Source organism: Palaemon carinicauda, chromosome 30 (genome assembly GCF_036898095.1).
Source record: "Palaemon carinicauda isolate YSFRI2023 chromosome 30, ASM3689809v2, whole genome shotgun sequence".
Taxonomy (NCBI): domain Eukaryota; kingdom Metazoa; phylum Arthropoda; class Malacostraca; order Decapoda; family Palaemonidae; genus Palaemon; species Palaemon carinicauda.
In genome coordinates this window covers 25,800,934-25,824,587 of record NC_090754.1, presented here as the reverse complement: position 1 = coordinate 25,824,587, position 23,654 = coordinate 25,800,934, and the positions used below count along the sequence as shown (strand labels likewise).

At 38.3% G+C, this 23,654-nt stretch overlaps 1 protein-coding gene across 1 annotated transcript in view; it reads left to right on the top strand.

Annotated features, from left to right (window-relative positions):
* Window positions 1-23,654, top strand: part of LOC137622935 (macoilin-like) — a 130,196-nt gene that overhangs the window by 60,252 nt on the left and 46,290 nt on the right. The window contains 3 exon segments of the mRNA XM_068353510.1: window positions 4,123-4,507; window positions 9,852-10,026; window positions 20,416-20,451. Of these exon segments, the coding sequence (XP_068209611.1) occupies window positions 4,123-4,507; window positions 9,852-10,026; window positions 20,416-20,451 (596 nt within the window).

Genomic DNA, 23,654 nt, shown 5'->3' with positions numbered 1-23,654 from the left:
AAAATTTTTGATTTTTTCTGGAACTGAACTCATTTGTATAGCGGGGCATTGGTGTACATTTCAGGGCTTGGCATAACTTTAATTTATTTGATATTGTTTTTGATGTGTATAAACTGTAAACATGATAGTACTAATTATATTTTTAAATAATGCAGATTAAGAAACTAAGTAATTGGTATAAAGTCTTCAAATGATATCTTTTCTGCTGTATTTGTTTTAAATGCCAAGATGTCAGGTAGTAGATATTTTACTCATAGTTGTTAAGCGAGGAGTGAGGTAATGCTTGGTAGAAAAATGTTGTATAATGAAATGTTCTGAGATTATTTGAACTATTGACGTAAGCCTAATCATTATCTTTTGTTATCAAGACTAATTCTTGCTAGAAATTGAACATTATTTTACTTGATATAAATTATGTTCTATTAGTATATTTTTATTAGTAGTACAAACTGATTATTTGGATTAGGTTGACTATGCTTACACAACACCCCTATTAGCAATAGAGCATCTTTCTCTTTTCAATACCTTGACCTAGGTATTTGCTTCAAGCCTTCAGTGCTCTATTTTATGGCCCCTATTGAAAATGAGGGTAATTTTTGGTATAAGTTTTGTTAGTTTTGTCAGGTATATGGTATATTTTCTTCACCGTTATCCATACATTAAGGGGTTGATTGTCTGATGGCCTTCTCCAATGCCTTCTATCAAAGGCATCCTCTTCCACCAAACCTCTTATCTCTCCATCTAATTCTCTGCCTCCCTCTTGATCTTCTCCCCCTAACAGGTTCCTCCCAAGCCCTCCCCTCCACCTCCCCATCATCCATCCTCAACACGTGCCCACACCATCTCAGTCGTGACCCTCTTATCATCTCAGTAATTTTTATTACACCTCCTTTTTTCTTATTTCATAATTTTCCCATCTTTCAAGCAGTGATATTCCTATAATCCACCTTAGCATTCTCATCTCTGTTTTCTCAAGCTTTGTCTCCTTTTTTTCGTCTTGAAGCCCGAGTTTCTGATCCATAAATTAATACTGGTCTTATTACTGTACTATAGATCTTGAATTACTTTGATTGGCATTTTTCTCATTACATAACACCCCTGCTACCTCCCTCCCACTTTCCCCATGGTGCTTTTATCTTATTTTCGACTTAGCCTCACATCCTCCCTCCCCAAGTATTGAATTTTTTCTACCAGTTTTATAATTGCTCCTCTACTTTCATATATGGCTATCTTATCCCTACCTTCCTTACTGCTCACCATAGCTCCAGTTTTATCCACATTTACCCTCAAGCCACCCTTTTCCAAATTCTGTTGCTACTCTACCACTCTTCTCTGTAGTTCTTCCTCATTTTCAGCAGTAATCACCAAATCATCTGCATATAGCAACTCCCACAACTCTTCATTTCTGATCCTTTCACTTAACACATCCAAGACCAACACAATTAAAAGTGGGCTTAATGCAGACCCCAGGTGTAATTCAACACTAACATCAAAGGTTCCTGTGTCTCCAACAGCTGTTATTACTTTTGCCTTTGTTCTTTTGTATATCGTCTCGACCATTCTAACCAGCGTCTCTGGGACTTTCCTCTTCCTCAAGCACCAAAACATCACTTCTCTTGGTGTTCTATCATAAGTCATATTTAAATCTACAAAAGCACAGAATAGGTTCTGGTTTCTGTTTGGTCTATTTTCCTGTAGCTGCTTTAAAGATGGCATCCACAATCCCTGTCCCCCTCATGAATCCATACTACTTTTTTCCAATCTTTACAATCTATCTTTTAGTATCCTCTCTAAAACTTTCAAACCCTGCTCTGTAAGTTTATTTCCCTGTAGTTACCTTATTCCATGATGTCACCTATCTGCTTAAATATAGATACCATTAATCTTCCCTCCCAGTGTTTATGCATTATTTCCTCCACCCATATTGCTCTCAATAAATCCAGCATCCATTATTCCCACTTTGTAGCTAGTATCTTGACCATTTCAATTTGAAACTGATGGGCCTGGTTCTTTATCATTCTTCATTTTGCTCATGCCCGCTTCACTTATGCATTCCGTATCTCCATCAGTTTGTGCCTCTAGCTCCTCTCTCTCATTTTCAGTATTCAATAGTTGCTCTTAATGTTCTCTCCATCACTTCTCAATATCATCATCCCTATGCAATATATTTGTATCTCTAGCCCTGATGACTACCAGTTGCCCCAAAACCTGTCTTTGCCTTTTCCTCAAGTTTGAAATCGTTTAGATATCCCTTTCTCCTTTCTTTGTTCCTAGCATTTCATTTAACTTCTCTACTGCTCTTCCAATAGCTATACCTACTTTCTTCCTAGAATTTTTTTCCTCTACTCTGTACCCTTCTTCTGCTCCTTGTACCTGTCTTACTTTCCAGTCTAATGACTTTGATTTTCTTTTAACTGATTCTTGCATCTCTCTGTTCTACTACCATTTTTCTCTTTTCCACATATCATATTCTCTGGTTCTTCCTACTAATTCCTCCGTTTCCCCTACACATATTTCTTACATGACCAACTAAATATTTTCCATTCTGTTACCCTGTCCAATCTCTTTAAGTTCAACCTTTCCAGTCGTCTCTTTCTCTCACAATCCTCCTAAATTGCTCTTACTTTTCTCCTTCAAAGTCCCAAACCTTAATTCTAGATCTCCTCTTTCTCTTCTTGGGTTTTCTTCCTCTCATTTTTAAATCCATCACTACTTGTAATGTTTAATACAAGCTTCGTCAAAAATCACTTTACAGTGTATCACATTTTTCTCATCTGCTTCTCTAAGCAATATGTAATCTATAAGGTTTTCTACTCCTCCACCTTTGTAGATTATCAATTGCTTATCCAGCTTCTAAAACTAGATGTTCATACATGCCAATTCAAAACTCTGAGCCATATCTAGTATATACTCCCCATGTTCATTTCTAACACTAAATCCATGGCATCTATGTACCTCCTCATATCCATCATTCTCTAACCCACTCTGACATTCATGTCTGCTCCTATGCTTAGCTTCTCTTCCTCTTTCACTGATCTAGTAGCAGCCTCAGACTCTTGTCTAAATAATTCTTTATCTTGTTCTTGACAACCCATCTGAGGGGCATATGCTGAAATTATGTTTATTTGATCCCCTACTATCATTGGCATCTTTAAAAGCCTATCATTTATTCTTCTAACTTCTACCACCTTTTTTCTAGTTATCACCTATTATGACCCCAACTCCATTTCTTCTCTTTTGTGACCTGCTGTAATAGAGTTTATAACTATTTCCTATATCTCTAGTTCCATTTCCTTTCCATCAAGTCTTCTGGAAATATAAGACATGTCTTCCTCCTCTGCATCACATCCACTATCTCCCCCAAACTTCCAGTTAGTGTACCAAACATTCTAAGCATCGACTCTGATTTTCTATTCTGTCACTAGCTTCTTTGGCCACAGTCGTGAACCCTGAAACAATATTGAAGGATTATATGGTAGAAGTTAAAACAAACAAAATTATAGGGTTTAACCCTTTTACCCCCAAAGGACGTACTGGTGCGTTTCACAAAAGCCATCCCTTTACCCCCATGGACGTACCGGTACGTCCTTGCAAAAAAAATGCTATAAAAAATTGTTTTTCATATTTTTTGATAATTTTTTGAGAAAATTCAGGCATTTTCCAAGAGAATGAGACCAACCTGACCTCTCTATGACAAAAATTAAGGCTGTTAGAGCAATTTAAAAAATATATACTGCAAAATGTGCTGGGAAAAAAATAACCCCTTGGGGGTTAAGGGTTGGAAATTTCCAAATACCCCGGGGGTAAAAGGGTTAATATCAATGGAGCTTGAGCTGCTTGTCCCTTGGAATAAAAATCTCTTACTCACTGTGCAATTTGAAAGGTATTTTTTTTAAGCTGTGCCTTGGAATATACTGTAAAGGCATATTCATATGTAATTTTTGAAAAAAAAGAAAAAAAAACTTTCAATGTCTGAATTTTTGAGGGCCTTTTGAGATAAATACTAATGTTGAGTGTTCTTCTTAATCAACCATACTTGGGTCTTGGTAAATACTGTTTATTCAATCATACTTTTAACAAACTTGTACTGCATATTAATTTCTAAACTTTTTGTTTTTCCAGGAGGGAACTCCAATCTCAGTAGCAGCTGCAGTAGTAGTAGCAGTACCAGTAGTAGTAGTAGTAGTGCCAGTAGTAGTAGTAGTACTAGCAGTAGTAGTAGTCTTAGTAGTAACCTTAGTAGTATTAGTAGCAACAGCAGTTGCAGTAGCAACAGTAGTAGCAGTAGTAACAGCAGCAGTAGTAGCAGCGGAGGGGGTGGCGGTAGTGGTGGCAGTAATAGCGGGAACAGCAACAAAGGTAATAAAGGGATACGTGTGGATGTCAAGTTACCTGAACAGCCTCAGTCCGGAGAGGATGCGCCTCCACTTCCTATGCATCGTGTGGATAAACAACGCCTTCCTAATGGCTCTATCCATGCAGAGCTTGTTTATATGCAACAAAAAGAGTATGTACCATGTCATGTTTGTGTCCATCTTTACATTACCATGCATTGAATAGCTAGTAGCAATACAGTTATAGACTTTATACTAAAATCTTATCAGGTTTTGTGAAGAGTAGAAAAAAACCTTTAAAAATGCTTTATTATTTGCATGAATTTTACTTTTGAATCATAAGATATTAATTCAAAAGCCTAAGATTCATGACCTTGAAATATGTATAAATAAAAATCAAAGTACAGTACATTACTCTACATGTTATGTTCCCTCCTCTTGGGCCCGCCATTATTTGCCCAGTGCACCACTTCCACGAGAGATAACCCCATAATATGCCTCAATCACGTGTCTACCGTAAATGTATCAATTTGATTAAGGTGGGCTGTGTGTTCACACGTCCTTTACCTTTTACATCATATTAGTCATTTCTTTTTAGTGACTGATTGTCAGACAAAGTATGTTCTAATATGGTTTATTGTGAAGAACATACTGTACATCTTTGTCAGAGTTAGGTATGTCTCCTTATTTTGTGAAAACAACATTTTTTGTGTTCAATTGCTTATGGCTTTAGGAGAAACCAGTAAGTGTTCACTCACAATTGATGAGGCTGCAGTAAAGATTCCACCTTCTTGAGAGTATATATGGAGTACTTTGTCAGTGTGATATCAAAGTTCCTATTTAGGGATGCTGATAGTATATGGGTTAACAGCTTAAGTTAATTTTGTATATTGTATTTCCAATAACTATATACAGTTGTACCTAATACTAAATCTAATTTTTTTTGGTAATATACAGAATTTCCTAACACCTGCCTTTTATCCCACTGTAACCTGTGTTATGAGTATGAGTATCAAGAGAGGTTATTGCTTTATGGTTGTTAGGTTTATTGATTTTGTGTACATTTATCTTTCACTTCCCATTGTATACATCTCGGTATTTTATGCAGCCTGAGTAGGTTTGTCTTTTACAATACAGGTTAATATGATTCATTTAAATCTCATTCCAATTTATTAAAATTTTTAGATGTTTCTGCCCTTCATAAAGGTACCGTAATTATATCGAGTAATACATTATTTTCAATTTTCCCTGAGTTTATAGTGTTATCAGGTTGTAGTCTTTAGACTGGAATGTACTTCATTCAATTATGGGCTTAAAGGTTAGATATAGCCTGTTTCATGCCAAGCATTATCATAGAAATAAAAAAGGTTAGTGAAGGTAGTTAATAGTTTTTCACAAAGATCTCCAAAAGAATTCTATAAGTCATTTCTATTAGATTGTGTCCTTAAGGATTCATTGCACACTTGCCAAAATCTCTGTAAAAATGGTAAGAGTACTGGTTTTTTATTTTATTACTGAGGAGGAATACCTATCTACCAAGGCACTTCCCCCCAAAAGAACAAAATGGGACTTTTCTTCTCTAAGCTCCTCCCAGCCTGGTGAGGTATTCAACTGAATTTGGTTGGTACTGTTAGGGTGCCACAGACCACCCTCCCCTGTTATCCACCAAAAATGAAGCTTCATATGCCGAGTCCCCTACTGCTGCTACCTCGGGTCACCAAGTTAACCGAAGGAAGCAGCAGGGCCTATCGGAACTGTGTCACAATCACCCGCCATTCATTCTTATTTCTAACACTTTTTCCTCTCACATCTATCCTCCTATCACCTAGAGCTTTCTTCACTCCAAATATACACCCAAACCTTGCCCTTCTTGTTTGTACATCCGATAAACTTGCATTCATCACCTTTTTTTAGCAGACTGCCATTTTCCTTTTTCTCTACAAGGCCAAACCACCTCGACACATTCATATCCATTCTAGCTGCTAATTAATTTCTTACACCCGTTCTCACCCTCATTACTTCATTCCTAACCCTATCTAATCTAGATACACCAGCCATGCTCCTAAGACACCTTATCTCAAGCATATTCAATTTCTGTCTCCGTCACGTTCATCCCCAACAACTCCTATCCAATCATCACTGTTGGTACAATCACTTTCTCTTTACTTTCATTCCTAACCCTTTATTTTTTACCACTCCCTTCACTGTCCCTAACACTACATCCTTCATTCACTCTCTGACATACATTTGCTTCCACTCCACCTTTTGAAGCAACAACAGACCCCAAGTACTTAAACTGATATACAGTACTTCCTCAAGCAACTCTCCATTTAACGTGACATTCAACATAGCACCACCCTCCCTTCTCGTGCATCTCATAGCCTTACTCTTACCCACATTAGCTCTGAATTATCTTCTCTCACACACCCTCCCAAACTCTGTCACTAATCGACCTAGCTTCTCCTCCAAGTCTGCAATCAATACCGTATCATCTGCAAACAACAACCGATTTACCTCTCTCTCAACTCCACCGACAAACAAATTGAATGACCGTAGCTACATCACACATGCTTTATCAGTCCCACTCTCACTGGAAGCTAGTCACTTCATTTCCTATCCCAACACATGCTTTACTGCCTATGTATAAACTTCACTGCTTGTAACAACCTTCCTCCAATTCCATATAACTTCATCACATTTGACATAGCTTCCCTATCAACTCTATCATAAGCTTTCTCCAGATATATAAATGCAACATACAGCTCCTTACCCTTATGCTAAATATTTCTTCTAAGATTCCATCCCCTATTTTGTCCTTAATCCTTGTAATTAACACTACCATACACTTTTCCAACTACACTCAACAAATACCCTTTGAATTACAACACTCATGCACATCTCTCTTACCTTTGTATAGCAGAACAATACATGCACACACCCAGTCCACTAGTGCCATTAACAACATAAAACATATCATAAACAATCTCACCAACCATTCGAGTAAAGTCACACCCCCTTCCTTTGTCTCGGCCCTCACACCATCCATATCAGGTACTTTTCCTGCTCTTGTTTCATCTAGTGCTCTCTTCAATTTCTCTCTTGTAATCTCTCATTCAAATCTCCAATCACTGGTACCTCAACACCTGTAACAGCAATTTAATCTGCTTCCCTATTATCCTCAACGTCAGCAACCTCTTGAAATATTCAGCCCATCTTTTCCTTGCCACCTCTCCTTTCTACACCATTCCATTTTCATCTTTCACTGTCTCTTCACTTCTCGATCCACCCCCCCCCCCCCTTTACTCTCTTTTCATCTTTTTAAAACTTTTCATTCTCTTCACACGAATGACCCAATCCCTGACCTCACCTCCAGTCAGTCGCCCTCTTTACCTCAGCTACCTTGCGTTTTACTTCCAAATTATTTTATCTATATCTTTCATACTTCTTTACAGTATTACTCTGCACCCATTCTTCAAATGCCCTCTTTTTCTCTTCCACTTTCATCTTCACTTCTTCATTCTACTATTCAGTACCTATCCTTATGCTGCCTCTTGCCACACACGTCACTTGCAATCCCAACAAAATTTTCTTAACTAATATCCACTCCTTCTCCAAATCACCTTTTTTTCTTCCTTTCACTCTATCATATGCCACTTCCAACCTTTCCCTATATTCACTATTTACCTCTGGGCTTTTCAGCTCCTCAACCATTATTATCTCTCTTTTACATCCCCCCTCTCTTTCCCCTGTCTTTTGCTACAACTAATCTTCCTTCAACCAAAAAGCTACCAGATTAGACTGCAACTACCATACTGAGGTATAATTCAGCAGTCAGGTTGGTTTCACATATAATATGTTAGAAATGTTAATCTGTCTAACAGTATTGATTAGAGTTCCCCCATCTACTGTATGTGCAACTTATGCCTTCCAATGGCCTAGGCCGCCTTTTTTTTTTATCTTGTGTCTTCTATGCCAAGATCATCTTCAGGTCATGGGTACAAGCAGTCAAGAGAAAACAAAAGACAAGCTCCATTAACTTTATTTCCCAAGACTAGAAGCTCTTCCAGTAGATGCATTATAAATTCAATGCTGGTGATGATAAACCAGTTAGAACAGGCATCACCCCACCCTATCCTTGCTTGTGATATGAATTAGCATTCGTATGTTAATGGTTGTGGATGTTTTTAGAACAGGCACAAAATTGCTAGGGATTGGACAGAAGACTCGGTGAATAAAATTAAAACCAACTGTGATGCATAGATAGGTAGCAAATGCCTTTAACTGTAACCACTTATCTTCAGATAGCTGTGGTAAGATCCTGGAAAGGCAACTTACTTATTTTGCCATGTAGTTATCACAGACATCTGCTGTTTAATGTTGGGAGTATTTTTAAAAACTGATGTAATGAAAAGCAACTTGACTTATTATTCATTACTTCAGCAGGGAAAGACTCCTTTTAGAGTTGAGACACACAACCAGCATTTTTCTACTGAGTGGTGCAGTTTTTATCTAAGAAGTCATCAAGTGTAAAATCTTTTTGACAATTGAGGTCTTCTCATATATGAAGTTTGTTCAATTCAAGTGAGGTCTTTTCATTCAGTACAGAGGTATCTGGCTTTACAAGTTTAATTTGTTCTGGAAGCAAGCTCATAAACTAAAATGCTCTTATCCTAAAACAATTTTTCCCATAAAAAATAAAGGAAATTCACTCGGTGCATTCCACATGTCCATAAATACATATATACTGTACAATCATTTTTAAAGATTTGTGTGCTGATTTTTTAACAATTTATGACCCCTTACATAGAAAATGAATACAAATTAATAATTCGCCATAAAAAATAGAAATAGTATTTTAAAACAGTTTAACTGGCACATAAATTAGATGAAAAAGTTACTATAAATGGCAACTCTCTCTCCGGGTCTTATGCGAAGCTACGAAGGGCGTGCGGGTCATTCCTCCCCCTCCTCCTCCTCATGTATATTTTTATTTATGGATGTGTGGAATAAATCAAGTGAATTTTCTTTATTGCATTTCTTATGGGAAAAATTGTTTTAGATAAGAGCATTTTAGGTTGCAAGCTCACTCTCAGAACAAATTAAACTCATAACCCCAAAGTACTAATGTATTTCAAGGTTATATCACACAAGCAAAGCAACCTGTTCACTCTATTTGAAGAGTCCGGAATTCTGTCTCTTTATTCAATCCTAGAAACTTTCCAGTTACCTAATTTTAATTCAGTTAATATTGAGGTCTCAGATTGTCTGTTATGTATTTGACAGATATCTTTTCTAACAGCATCTTAACTTGCTTTGGTATATTGAGACTGTGATGTATCTGTAAAACAAAACAAAAATGATAGAAAAAAATTTGAATATCATTATCGTATATCATAAAGCATAGAGACGCAAGTCCTTTATATCAGCTTATCAAATTAATATTTAGTTAGCTTATTATTTTTCTGAGATTGATTTACTCTCTTTGTCTGAGTTTACAAGGTTTTCCTTTTACACCAGTTGGCCAAATTCAAGATCGGTGAATGACTTCAATGAAAGTGAAGCTGAAAGAGATAAAAGTGCCAAGTCAAATACTGGAGGAAGTCCTCCTTGCATTGGTTCTTCAACCACTCAAAATTCAGCTCTAGGTGGCAATGCAGAAACGGAAAAGAAACGAGTCAATACATCAGTTCAGGTAAGGAAATTTTTTATCATGACCTTTTTCTATACATATTTTCTTGTAATTTTGTTTTGTTATGAAATTTTTTACATTAGTGTTCATAATAGTGTAATGTATCCTATGTACTTAGGAGTCATCTTCATGTCATTAGAATCCGAAGATCTCCATATAACATTAGTCCCAAGGAGCATTACACACTGTAGGTATAAAGTTTGGGGCAGCCCATAAGGACGGGCTATCGATAAATGCAGAAAATTACATAGATGTTGGTGACCAGTGATGGAAATTTAACAAATCTGAGGACTTCTCCTTTCCAAATAAGTTAGCCATACATAACTAGAGCCTTTTGAAAATAGAATAAGAAAAAAGAAGTTTGGCCCATTCTTTTTGTACAATTTGATTCACTTTTGGTAACTATAATTAGTCATGGATCTATTCTTGAAACAGGGAAATGTATTACCATTGAAATTTTAAAAAATTTTATTAATCAGATACCCATCAAAAGTAGATGATTTAAAACAATATAGAGTTAATGGTTAAAAATAACTACATTGCATTAGTCAGAAGACTACTTTCCAAATATGAAAATTTTTTGTAAATATTAATGTCTACCTAAAAATTAATTGTTCCTGCAAAAATACAAACCCTCTGCTATTTTAAGGGGTATTACTTTTGGCGATGCTGAAAGAAGTCATGATAATTTTTAGGGAGGGATAACCACCCCAGCCGCTAGGTAGCGGGTGAGTGTAGAGGGTTAGTCAACTACCCCGCTCACTCTCACACCTGGGCTGAGCACCCACTTTTACTTTCTAGCTTGGTAGAGGATGGTCATACTGCCTTTTGATTGTTTAAACAGTTAATTTTGTTTTTCTTATTCGTTTTTATGAAACCTACTTGTATACTTTTATATATATGTAACATCTATTACAGTTGTTTTTGAGACAGCGTATTCCGACGGTCTCTGCTGCAGGGAAGTTGTCATTGTGTTGATACTACTACTCCCTTACTGCCGCTCACCTGCTCCTATTTGTTTCTTCAGTACTTAAGTTAAATCTAATAACTGCTTGTAATTCAACTTTTCAGCTCTCAACTTCCCTCTTCTTGTTGACAGTAGGCCAACGGCCTTTCCCAGCGGGCAGAGGGAGTACGTAGTCTTAATTCATCCACTCCCTCTTGAGTTTTTCCCCAAATAGTCTATTGCAGTGGATTTATGAATTGTAATTCATCATAACTTATTTTTCCTCAGATAGCGAAGCTGTTCTTCTTCGTTTGGCTAAAGCAGATCTGTTCATTCCTGTTGAATCGGCCACTCTGGTCACTGTCCTGCGCTACCTGTGGCAGCTCGTGCGCTGCTTGCTGGTTACGAGGTAACACTCGATGCCGACCTTCAACTTGAACAAGGCTTGTTGAAGGGAAGCAGAGAGCTCTTGTTGAAGGGAAGCAGAGAGCGCTGCCAGTTGATTCGCCTCCAGGCTTTGGAGAACTTTACTTTAAGAGGTAGAGTTAACCTTCCTGGGTGTTGGGCTGCTCTCCCTTCCGAGGGAAAGCCTCCCTTCATCAGCCGTTTAGCAACCATCCCTCTTACAGCTTGACGAAGATCAGCAGCTTCTATCTCGTTGCTGAAGACTGTGCGTCTCCCCCTTGTGCTAGGGAAAAAGAAATTCCAGGGCAAGGTTCTCCCTCAGAAAGGACTTCTCTCGTCTGCGAGAGAGATTGTTCAGTGACCAACACATGTCCTTCAGGAGAACATTCATCTCGTTCACGAGAGAAAGCTTGTGATCAGCTTTTTGTGACAGCAGTCTCCCTTTCCGGAGGAAGTCCGTCAGGAAGAAGAGTCTCTGACCCTTCTTCTCTCAGGGCTTTCTCCTCCCCCTGTGGGAGGAGACGCCCTTTTGAACATTTGGGTTGTCGCAAGTGCTGTTGCCTGTCGATCTGACTTTTGACTCATAGTCGGTGCCAAAGAGGCTGTTTCTCCTCCGGGGGCGGTAGGAGAGCAAAGACCTAGGCATGTTCCTCTTCCGGGGGAACATCTCTCATTCGTGAGTGATGTTCCTACTCCTGGGGAACATCTCTATAATTCGCGAGAGAGAATCACTTGTTTTTAGCAGTGTTCGTACGACTAGGTAACCATGACATAGTTCCTTCTGGTTCTCGTCATCCTTCCCATCAAGTGAACCACAGGGTTCACTGGAGTTCATGTGATATGTTGCCCGTGGAATTCCATCTCCCTCCAGGTAACTGACTTAGTTCCTTTGGGTTCTTGTCATCCTGCCCGTCGAGTGAACCACAGGGTTCAGGAGTCACGTTCCCTGAGGGATTCCATTACCCTCCTGGCAACGATAGCATAGTTCCTTCGGGTTTTCGACATCCATCCCATGGAGTGAACCCTAGGGCATGTTGCCTGAGGGATTCCATCTCCCTCCATTTAACGATGACGTAGTTCTTTCGGGTTCTCCTCATCCTTCCCTGGCGTGAGGGATTCCATGTCTCTCCAGGAGTTATGACATAGTTCCTTCGGGTTCTCCTCGTCCTTCCCGTCGGGTGATCACAAGAAATGTTGCCTAAGGGATTCCATCTCCCTCTAGGTAATGATGACAAAGTTCCCTCGGGTTCTCGTCATCAGTAGCGTCGCGTGGACTCTGTGGGTTCACTCGATAGGTTACCTGAGGGATTCCATCTCCCTCCAGGCAGCAATGACTTGTTCATTTGGGTTCTCGTCATGCTCCTCAATGCGTGAAACCTATGGTCTCACGCGACGCGATGTCTTGGGGACCCATCTCCCTTCAGGTATTAATGACATAGATCCTTCAGGTTTTCGTCGTGACGATCCCCCAGGGTTGCGCGACCTGGAATCACGTTCCATGGTAGCTCCTCCCCCTGTTTTTCGTTCCCTTGCTAATGCTCAGTCTTTTGCATCATATTGAGCTTTCCCCCCAGTTTGGTTATCCAGTCTGAGCTCCATTCCTTTTGCATGTACAATATGTACAGTGCAAATTGTAGTACAAAATTAAAGTGTGTTTACATTATCATTACTACATTAGTGAAAAACAATGCATGCAGTATTACTACATTATCACTGCAATATTACTAAAGTATCTCTGTATTCATGAGTAAGATTGTTTTTAGAAAGTGTTGGGGAAGCTTTTAGTAATGTATATGATCCCATCCATAGGCATTTTAAATTTGCATCCAAAATTCGTGGTTTTTCGACATTCGCGGGGGTGGTAAAGGACGTTACCCTCGCGAATGCTGGGACCATACTGTAGTTAGATGTGTTTAGTAGTTACCGACCATTCTCTTGTCTGAAAAGCGATCCCTAATGAGATTTGCTGTAATAACCTAAGCAATACTGGCTACCGGTTTACCGATTGGTATAATTTTTACTCGGCTAAACTCCACTAGATTGGTGTCTGTGGGAGGGAGGACATGACTCCCACCTTTCATAGCAGAAGCATGCAGTTAATTGCACATCTTGACATCAATTTGAGATGTTTTCTTGGTAAGCAATCTCTCGACCTCTTGGTTGAACCAAGAAGCATTGACTTTCACTTGAATGTCAAGACCACTTGCCCCTCTCATGGGAATTGCTAGCCCTTAAAAGGGGAACAGCAGTCACAATCCCAGGATATTGTTGACCACCCTGCGGGGAAATTGATTGATCTGGCAGTCCAGTGCCCTTTCCATTTTCCGATATCAGGTGAGGGAAATCGTTCTTCATGGGTCCAAGGGTGTCTCAAGTCCAAGTGGAATCGAGTTTGTGATTCCCTGGACACCCTGATTCAACTAAGTTCAGTAGAACGGACGGACCTCAGATGGCAGATGAGAACATCCCCAGAGTCTAATCTTCCCGCCTCCCCCTTTTGAACTGAGGCTCTTTTCGGATGCATCAAAAGTAGGGGGCCCGGTCACCGTATGCCACACCAATCCATCTCCGCCCTTTGGTCTGATTCAGAAAGGTACCAGCATATAAATCTCTTAGAGAACCATCTAGCAGTAGAAATACTGAGATGGACAGAAGATAGCTAGGTGCCCCTATTTACATAGTCATCCCTGGCAACAGGAATGTGCTTGCAGACAATCTGAGCAGGGCTACTCAGATAGTGGGCTCCGAATGTCTTTGAATCATCTAGTACCAACAAAGTCTTAACTTAGTGGGGCTCCTCGAATATGGACCTGTTCGTAACGGCTCTGAACCTCAGGCTCCCGCTCTACTGTTCCCCAGTGTAGGATCCCCAGGCTATCGAGCAAGATGCATTCCAACAACGGTGGGACAGCATAGATGTGTACACATTTTCCCCGTTCTGTCTGATGAGAAAGTACTCAACCAAGTCATGATAAGCAAGAACTAATCAATGACTCCAATAGCTCCGTTATGGCATTACACGGAATGGTTTCAGGACCTTCTGCAGCTCCCAACAGAGCTTCCGAGGGGTCTTCCTCCACGGCACATTCTACTCAAACAGCCACATGCCAATATCATCCACAAAGCCGTAGCATAGCTTCGACTTCCTGCTTAGAAACTGTCCAGCACCTCTCTCAGAGAGGCTTTTCGCAACGATTTGTGGAAAGGATGTCTAGACATCTCAGAGGCTTTTCAGAGTCAGTCTTCCAGGCCAAGTTGTCTGTTTTTTGTGACTGTTGTGGAGGGGTGCCCTAGATGCCTTTATTCCAACAATAGATGAGTTCCTGGTATCCTTCAGGAAGAGATGCTTCTCTTGGTTTTGGCAGTCAAAGGCTACCTCTCAGCCTTAGATCTCGCCCTTAAACTGAAAGGAATAGATATTCCCTTATCGTTGGAACTTTCTCTACTCATACGAAGTTATGAGATGACTTGTTCCCATTTGGAACTTAGTCGTCCTTATGAACTGTTATGCCAGGCACTAGATTGCCATCTTACTTTGAAAACGGTGTTCCTACTCGCTTTGGCTTCAGCCAAAAGAGTTAGTAAACTGCATTCTATCTTCTGACTTCTCCCACTCAAGGAGATGCGGAGTAGTACTCAGCTTTGACCCTGAAATCATTGCTAAGACTCCAAACCCGGGTGTGCTGGACCCTAGGTTCAGCCCATTCCAGTATGTCTTCGTTCTGTAACCGAAGATTCAGTTAGGAGTCTGAGGTGTTACCTTATGAGAACAGCAGCAGCTCGGCCCCGTGTGCCAGCACCTTTTGCCAGTACAGGGAAAGTCAAGAGGAGTGTCACAAAGAATTCCTTTTCCTCCTGTATTCAGAATGCAAATGATTTTGCTCCCATTCCAGACCCTCTTCCTTCCAAATGAGGCCAAGGGCATTGCAACTTCCCTGGCGTTCAAGAAAAACTACTCTTTGGCGCAGGTACTGCAAGTGGGTGGGTGGAAGCGTCAAATGACCTTCACCGCCCACTACCTGCAAGACGTAACTCACAAGAGCATGGAGACTTTTTCTATTGCCTCTGTGGTGGCTGCAGAACAAGTGGTCTAAACACCTCATGCTCCTTGATGGAAAAGTTGCAAAGGGTTGAGGGCTGAGGTTACCTGGGTTAGTCTGGGGTGAATGAGTAAGAATGACAAGCTCCTTTCTTCCTTTCACCTTCTTCCCCTCTGGGGAATAAGCTCCTCAGTACTCAGCACAGCTGACCTCCTCTCTGCAGGTAAGATCCACTTCCCTTATGTAATTTAAGTTTAGAATTAATACTTGTGTCCCCAATACCTCTACGAGGGAGGGTATTGGATAAAGTCTGAGGACTCATATCTCTATGACTTGAGTTCCTATATTAAAGACGAGTCACATTGCTTGTATCACAAACACACAGCTTCTGCAGGCATCTAATAGTGTGTAGCACAAATTTTTTGCTAGAGCAGGATTCTTACTATTTCAATCACATATCGAAGTAGAGAGAACCCTGGATCAAATACTAAGGCCAGTTGTTGAGGACTTCCTCCCTCCTAAGAGTGAGTCCCCCCCCCCCCCCCCCCCCATAAATAGCGGAGGGTTTGTATTTGTGCAGGAACAAATGACAAATTTGTAAGTAATTTGTATTTTTCCTAACATACAAACCTGAAGCTATTTATTCAAATTGGCCTGTCATTTTTATCCCCCAAAGAAATCCTGCTAAATAGCAAAGTGGGTGCTCAGCCCAGGTGTGTGAGCGAGCGGGGTAGTTAACTACCCCCCCCCCCTCACACACACACACACACACACACCTACTAAGTAACGGTTGATATGGTTATCCCTTCCTAAAAATTATCAGGGCTCGTCTTTCAGCTTCGCCGAAAGTAATAAACCTATAAATAGCTCCTGGTTTGTATGTTTAGGAAAAATACAAATTACTTAAAAATTTGTTATAATAAGTTAAACCTTACAACAAAGATATACTTGATACACTAAGATGGTGATAAAGTACTAGACATCGAGAATGTAAGGATTTCCGTGTGAAAAGAATAAAGGAGAATCAATAAAAATCGGAAAAATAGAGGGTTGAATGAGAAAATTAACTCCTAAAAATTTGGAGTATTTGGTTAAAAATTATAACTGTTACATTCATAAACCTCTCCAATGTAAAAAGGATTTTACTATGCATTTCTCGCAAAAAAGTGTGTTTTTCTTTAATATCTCCCATATTAATTACTCGATCAGAATGGTACTTTGACACAGCAATCTATAGACCTCCCCCAAATTTTTGATACTTAAATGAATTAATAAATCTCGTTAATTAAGGTGTTTACTCTTGTCATATTAAAGCCCAAGCCAAGTGAATCGGTTAAGTAGCTGAAGCAATTTGAATACCTACACTCCCCCGTCCCTCTCCTCCCCTTCCCTCCCTCTGTCTAGACCCTCCTCCTATCCCTCTAGTAACCCCCTCTCCTAGTCTCTCCAGTGTCGTTTACTCTTCCTTTTCTGTAACCAGTTATATTTGTTAATAACTGATAGAATAGATATGTTAGATGCTTGTTATAATTTTTATTAACATTTCATGATGTAGTATTTCATCAGGATGTATAAGTAGTTTATAGCCTTTAGCCTATTTATCCAACTTATGAACCTGCCCTGAGGACTTCTTTTAACTGTATTTACATTATGAAACACACTTTTTCCAAAGGCAGGATTGATGAGCTTTACCTCCTTGAAAGGCCTGTGTGGAATGAACAATAGCTATAGAATACAAACAGAATTGTACTGTGACACAAATAAATATAGTAGTTAAAATTATGATGAAAACTCTGCAAACTACATAATTTGTTGTATGGATATGCACAACTACACACACACATACACACACATACACATATATATATATATATATATATATATATATATATATATATATATATATATGTATGTATGTATGTATATAGGAAGGGGATTATAGGGTAATTATTAACATTTACCTATTCAGTAATATGCTTGTGTTTATGCCATATTTTGTTATTGTGTCCAACAAACCTGATGTTTCTCCTACCTGTTAAGACTAATCCTTAGTTTATTGTTAGCTTGTTCCATTTTGTATATGGAATGGAGACGAAATGCAAATGCATTTCTGCATTTACTGGGGCAAATGAACATGCCAGTCACGAATTTGATGGGAAAACCTCCTCGGCAAAACAAACACTGAGTCAACAAACTGCTTAGGCACAAACCATAGCAGATACCCAAATTATGATTTTAAATAGTAAAGTGAGCAAATACACTAAAATTTTCGGTCAACTTATATAACACTTGATTACATTTACTCTACCTTTCAATGAGTTAAAGCCCATCAATCCTGCTTTAGAAAACGTGTGTTTCATTATTTTTACACAGTTTAAAGAAGCCCTCAGGTCAGGTTCATCAAGTTGGATAAATAGGCTAAAGGCTATAAACTCCTAATACACCCTGACGAAATACAACAATATCATGAAATGTTGATACGAATTATAACAAGAATCCAACATATCTATTCTATCAGTTAACAAATATAACATGTTACAGAAAAGGTAGAGTAAGCGACGCTGGAGAGACTAGGAAAGGCAGTTATTGGAGGGTTAGGAGGAGGGTCTAGACAGAGAGAGGGACGGGTGGAATGTACTGTAGGTATTCAAATTGCTTCAGCTACTTAATTGATTCACTTGGCTAGGGTTTTATTATGACAAGAGTAAACGCCTTAACTGATGAGATATGTCAGTGCATTAACATATCAAAAATTAGGGGAGGTCTATAGAGTGCTGTGTCAAAGTACCATTCTGATCAAGTAATTAGCATGGTAGATATTCAAGAAAAACACACTATTTTTTGCCATAAATGCTTAGTATGTCCATATTGATTGAAAATGCCACAAATACCTTAAATGTGAATACTGATTGAAAATGCTATAATTGCCCTAAATGGGCATACTGTGGAACAAGTGACTGCACATACCATTGGTATTTTGGAAAACCAAAGTGTAATCAAATTTTATCAAAACCATCATATAAGATCCAAAGTGATGATCACTATATATACAACAGAGCTAAAACATTACAAGAGATAACAGAAAAGTGATCAAGGAAATCAAGGTAAACCAAGAGTAAGAAAAGGCATGAATGAGTCGTGTAAGAAATAGTATGCAGTATTTGGAATGGTGACCTAACAAGATATTTTAAATTAGAAGAAACAACAAAATAATGTCAAAGCTAGATAAACAACCAACTCTGTACAAGATGACAATTGGTTATCAAAATATCAAGGGACCAGTTCTCCTCTATAATGAATATGAAATTCTTGTTATTGTATGTTCTATTCAGATAACCTAAAGAGGAGAATATGAAAGTAAACTGGAATTAAAACATACTGAATGAAATGTTAGAAGAGGAAATATCCAGAGACAATTTGTGAATAGCAATCCTCTACTAAGTTTCCCAAAATTGACACCAAATTTGAAATCTGAAGAAAAGTGTGTCAGACCAGAAACCAAAAATATCTCTAGGGAAATAGTCTTACAAAAGAAATTAAGCCAAAAATCCTGGCTAAATCATTCACTGAACAATGGACAGTCACGAGGATGTAAATACTTTTTAAAAATATGTTTACAAAGCAGCCCCACGAAAACTATTCAGTGGACATACAGTATAAAATAAAATGGAAAATTTTTCCCTTTATATAACAAACTACAGTATTACTATTGTACCTCTACATGATAATTATCATTGTTATTATTTTTTAGTATTTTTATTATTACATACTAAGCAACAACCCTTTTTGAAGAAGCCAGATGCTATAAGCCCAACGGCTCCAACAGGGAAAAATAGTGCAGTAAGAAAAGGAAAAAAGGAGATAGATAAACTACAAGAGAAACAATGAACAAAAGAAAATTTTTTAAGAACGGGAACAGCATTAGAATAAATCTTTCATATATAAACTATAAAAACTTCCAAAAATCAAAATGAAGAGAGAAATAAGAAAGAATAGTGTACCTGAGTGTAATCGTCAAGCAAAAGAACTCTAACTCAAGACAGTGGAAGACGATGGTACATCGAACAATGGTTTGATTGTGGAGTATCCTTCTCCTACAAGAGCTGCTTACCATAGCTGAAGCTCTCTTCTACCCATTTCAAGAGGAAAGTAGCTACTGAATAATTACAGTGCAGTTAACCACTTGAGTGAAGAAGTATTGTTTGCTAATCTCAGTGTTATCAGGTATGTAAGGACAGAGGAGAATGGGGAAAGAATAGGCTAGACTATTCAGTGTGTGTTGGCAAAGGGAAAATGAGCTGTGGCCATAGAGAAGGATCCAACGTAGATCTGTCTGGCCAGTCGCAGGACCAAATAACTAACGATAGTATCTTAGCGAGTGACTGGTGCTCTAGCCAACCTACTACTTACAAGTAAAGGAAGCAAAAAGTACAGTGGAGCTCAGAAACATTGTCCAAGATCATAAAAGCAAAATGTTATATAGGTATGAGACTTAATAGAAATTTGATAAACTGAATTGTAAAATTGCACTTAAAAAATAAGATTTTAGGTTCCAAGTAGTATTATTTAAACTTGAAAATCTCCATTGTTTGTGTCATGAAAATGCAATAATGCCCAACTTTGTATTTTTAAGCTCACTACAACAGTAATGACAAAAACAACTGTTTTATCCATATTGTGTTGTGTTTGTCAAAATATATGGATCTGCATCACTAATATTGAAGACCATTACCTCAATTTACAATGAAGGACTTAGGTCCTGTTCTATAACATTTAAGTCTTGTTCAAGTAAATCATTATAATTTTCATTTAATGAAGCACCACTCGCCTACATCATGACCATGTACCTATGAAAAGTGCTCTAAAGATTCAAGCAAGGAATTTTCCTTCAATAAGGCTTACAGTATTGAAGACATTTTCATAAATATTACTCTCCTATCTCAGTCAAGGAGAATTAACTCTTGAGTCTTCATGCTTAATAAAGTTTTCTGACCTTTACAGGAACTGCAGCCTCCTTTAATACTGAAGAAAGTAAAAGTATGTACACATCTATTTTAGTTATCTAAGAAATTTGAATATACTCATGATCACCATAAACAACCTGCTTTAGAACATATAATATGTAAAGGTCTCCACTAATCAGCTTATACTGATGGCTCAAAATCATCAGCAACCGTAGGATTTGCTGCCATATCACCTATAAAACTTTAATTTTCTTTAAAAGAAAAACAGCTTCCTATTTTTATTAATCCTACATGTAGGTCACATTGCTTGTACAGTATCTTGAAATTGTGAAATTTTCACCTTTATTTTATAAAATATTTCTACTCTCACTGCAGAAATGTGGAAAGCAAATTTGGCTGTTAATACTAATTAAAAAGGCCACCAAAAATTTGATGTCCATTGAAACATTGCATGAATTATATGAAACTGTAAATATTAAGGTATATATGTGCTCATGAAAGCATAAAGGGAAAAGGTGAGGGTCATGAAGCAACCAAAATGGTAACTATTATAACCAGGTCAAAGGTAACCATTCCCATTAGTGATTATATGCATCTCGAAAACCTTTTGAGATGCAAAACCTGTGAATGACAGATTTGTGTCCTTTGTACTTTATTATTGTTGCTTTGTATTTTTGATGTGTTTAAACAATATTTTGCTTTTTGTATGCTGCATACTGTTGTTTTCCTTTCTGTTTAGGATAGCTCAGGGAGAAGGACCTCCAAATTGCTTATAGCCAGAATTACTACTATCAGTTGCTACAGCCACCCTAATCAGCTCAGCTGTTGACCTACTAGGCCTTCTTACTTATGTGCTTCTATGACTACTTCTCCACTGTCTTCTTACTCAGTACTCTCCTTGTCAGTGTTTTATTGACATGACAGTTGATACTTCTCTGCCATCATGACACTAAGCGTTCGCACTTAGCATTGTTCACTTTTCTGTGGTCCAACTCAGATCATTTCTGGGAGATGTGTTGACTTTCCAGTTGAAACAATTTTTGAGGGGATAACTGATTTCATGGCTACCTCTTCATCTGTGGCTGTTGTGCTATCCCTGATTCTAACAAGAATTACATTTTCTTCAGTAGTGCTTGCATATGTCAGCAGAATACTTTTCAGTGCCTTTCGTGTTAGCGATCACGGTCATGACTTTTCTCTAGGTTGAAACATTGTCCATGGCTGGTGGCATGAAAGCATCCATAGTTAGGACCGTGACTGTGTTTGTCATTAGCGAACAAGGAAATTGCTAGTAAAATGCAATCTGATTTCTGTAAGATTTCTAAAACATTAGCTTTGGTGGGATTGGTACCATATCCTTTTTCTTCACTCCTTTGAGACTACTAAGGGCTGATATTGCCAGGGAGAAACTGCTGGTGCAGTAATTCCCTGTTAGTAAGAAATAGTCCTCTGTACAATTTTTGTGATGAGAAGGCAGGTATTTCAATCTCCTCTTTTGACCAAGCTGCATAATGGATACACACTGATGCTTTCTTTGTATGAGCCGATGGAAGTCTTTCCACCTTTTGGCAGTATCAGAAAGCTGCTGAACAAATTGAAGTTAAAGGATCTTATTTTTGTTTCTTAACTGGCACAGTTGTCTTCTGACAAAAAATCAGGTACAGTACATAGAGATGCAGCACCTTCATGCATAGAGACTTTCGTATAGTCCGCAAGCCAGAGGACATACAAAAAAAAAATTGATGATTGATCCTTGGTAAATTGGTAAAATTTTGAAATCGTTTGGTTAGTTGTTCAGTAATCTGCTCAATGCCACTGTTCTTCTAATAGTCAACTTTTTAGTTATTATTATTATTATTATTATTATTTGCTAAGCTACAACCCTAGCTGGAAAAGCAAAATGCTATAAGCCCAGGGGCCCCAACAGGGAAAATAGCCCAGTAAGGAAAGGAAAGAAGGAAAAATAAAATCTTTTAAGAAGAGTAACATTAAAATAAATATTTCCTATATAAACTATGAAAACTTTAACAAAACAAGAGGAAGAGAAATTAAATAGAATAGTGTGCCTGATTGTACCCTCAAGCAAGAGAACTCTAACCCAAGACAGTGGAAGACCATGGTACAGAGGCTATGGCACTACCCAAGACTAGAGAACAATGGTTTGATTTTGGAGTGTCCTTCTCCTAGAAGAGCTGCTTACCATAGCTAAAGAGTCTCTTCTACCCTTACTAAGAGGAAAGTAGCCACAGAACAAATACAGTGCAGTAGTTAACCCCTTGAGCGAAGAAGAATTGTTTAGTAACCTCAGTGTTGTCAGGTGTGTGAGGACAGAGGAGAATCTGTTAAGAATAGGCCAGACTATTCGGCGTATGTGTAGGCAAAGAGAAAGAACCGTAACCAAAGAGAAGGATCCAACGTAGTACTGTCTGGCCAGTCAAAGGACCCCATAACTCTCTGGCGGTAGTATTTTTGAAGAAAAATAAAATACATTTTCATTTCATCCATCAAGACCTATGGGATGTCCTTGACTCAACTCTAAATTTTGCTAACTAGAAGTGGTTTTATTGTATTTGAGGAAAAAAGCTAATCCAGCTTTTAGAAAAACTGGTGTATTGTTATCTTAACCCTTTTGAGCATCAGTCAGTCCAAGGTTTGTAAAGTTCTCACACGAGTCACACCACCACCCACTCGTGTGAGGGCTTGACAACTAGGCCTGAAAGACAGTCTGGTATGGAGATGTGGCAACATGACTGCCACATCTACAGAATATCCAAACATAGGTCTATATTTATAAATTAGATTTGGAACATTTGCAATGTCTCAATCAAGCTACATGTTCTCAGTCAATTTGCTTGAAGTGTAGTTCATATAATTGGAGCTCTCTCTGAATGCTTCTGCAAATAGCCTATGCGTGTGTGAAAATGAGAGAGGGAGTTTTGGATAACCATGATCTGATAAACAAAAGATTAAATAGTAATCAACAGTTCAATTTTTCCTGTTTTAGGGCTTATTTTGACATTTACTATCATTGTACTGTTGTTGACAGGTACCCACTAAGTGACAGTTATTATAGCAGAACGGTGTCTGCCAAAATGTTCCTCAACCCTGTAGACTAAACCTACTTGTGTGAGATCAGGTGTTGACATTTAGGTTTATGGATCAAAGTGTCATTGATATTACAATTTGTAGAGGGATTTTTGAAATATCCTGTCAATTGTTAAACATTTTGCTTACTGTTAACTATAAAAAAAGTCTAAATATCTTTTACTTGTTTTC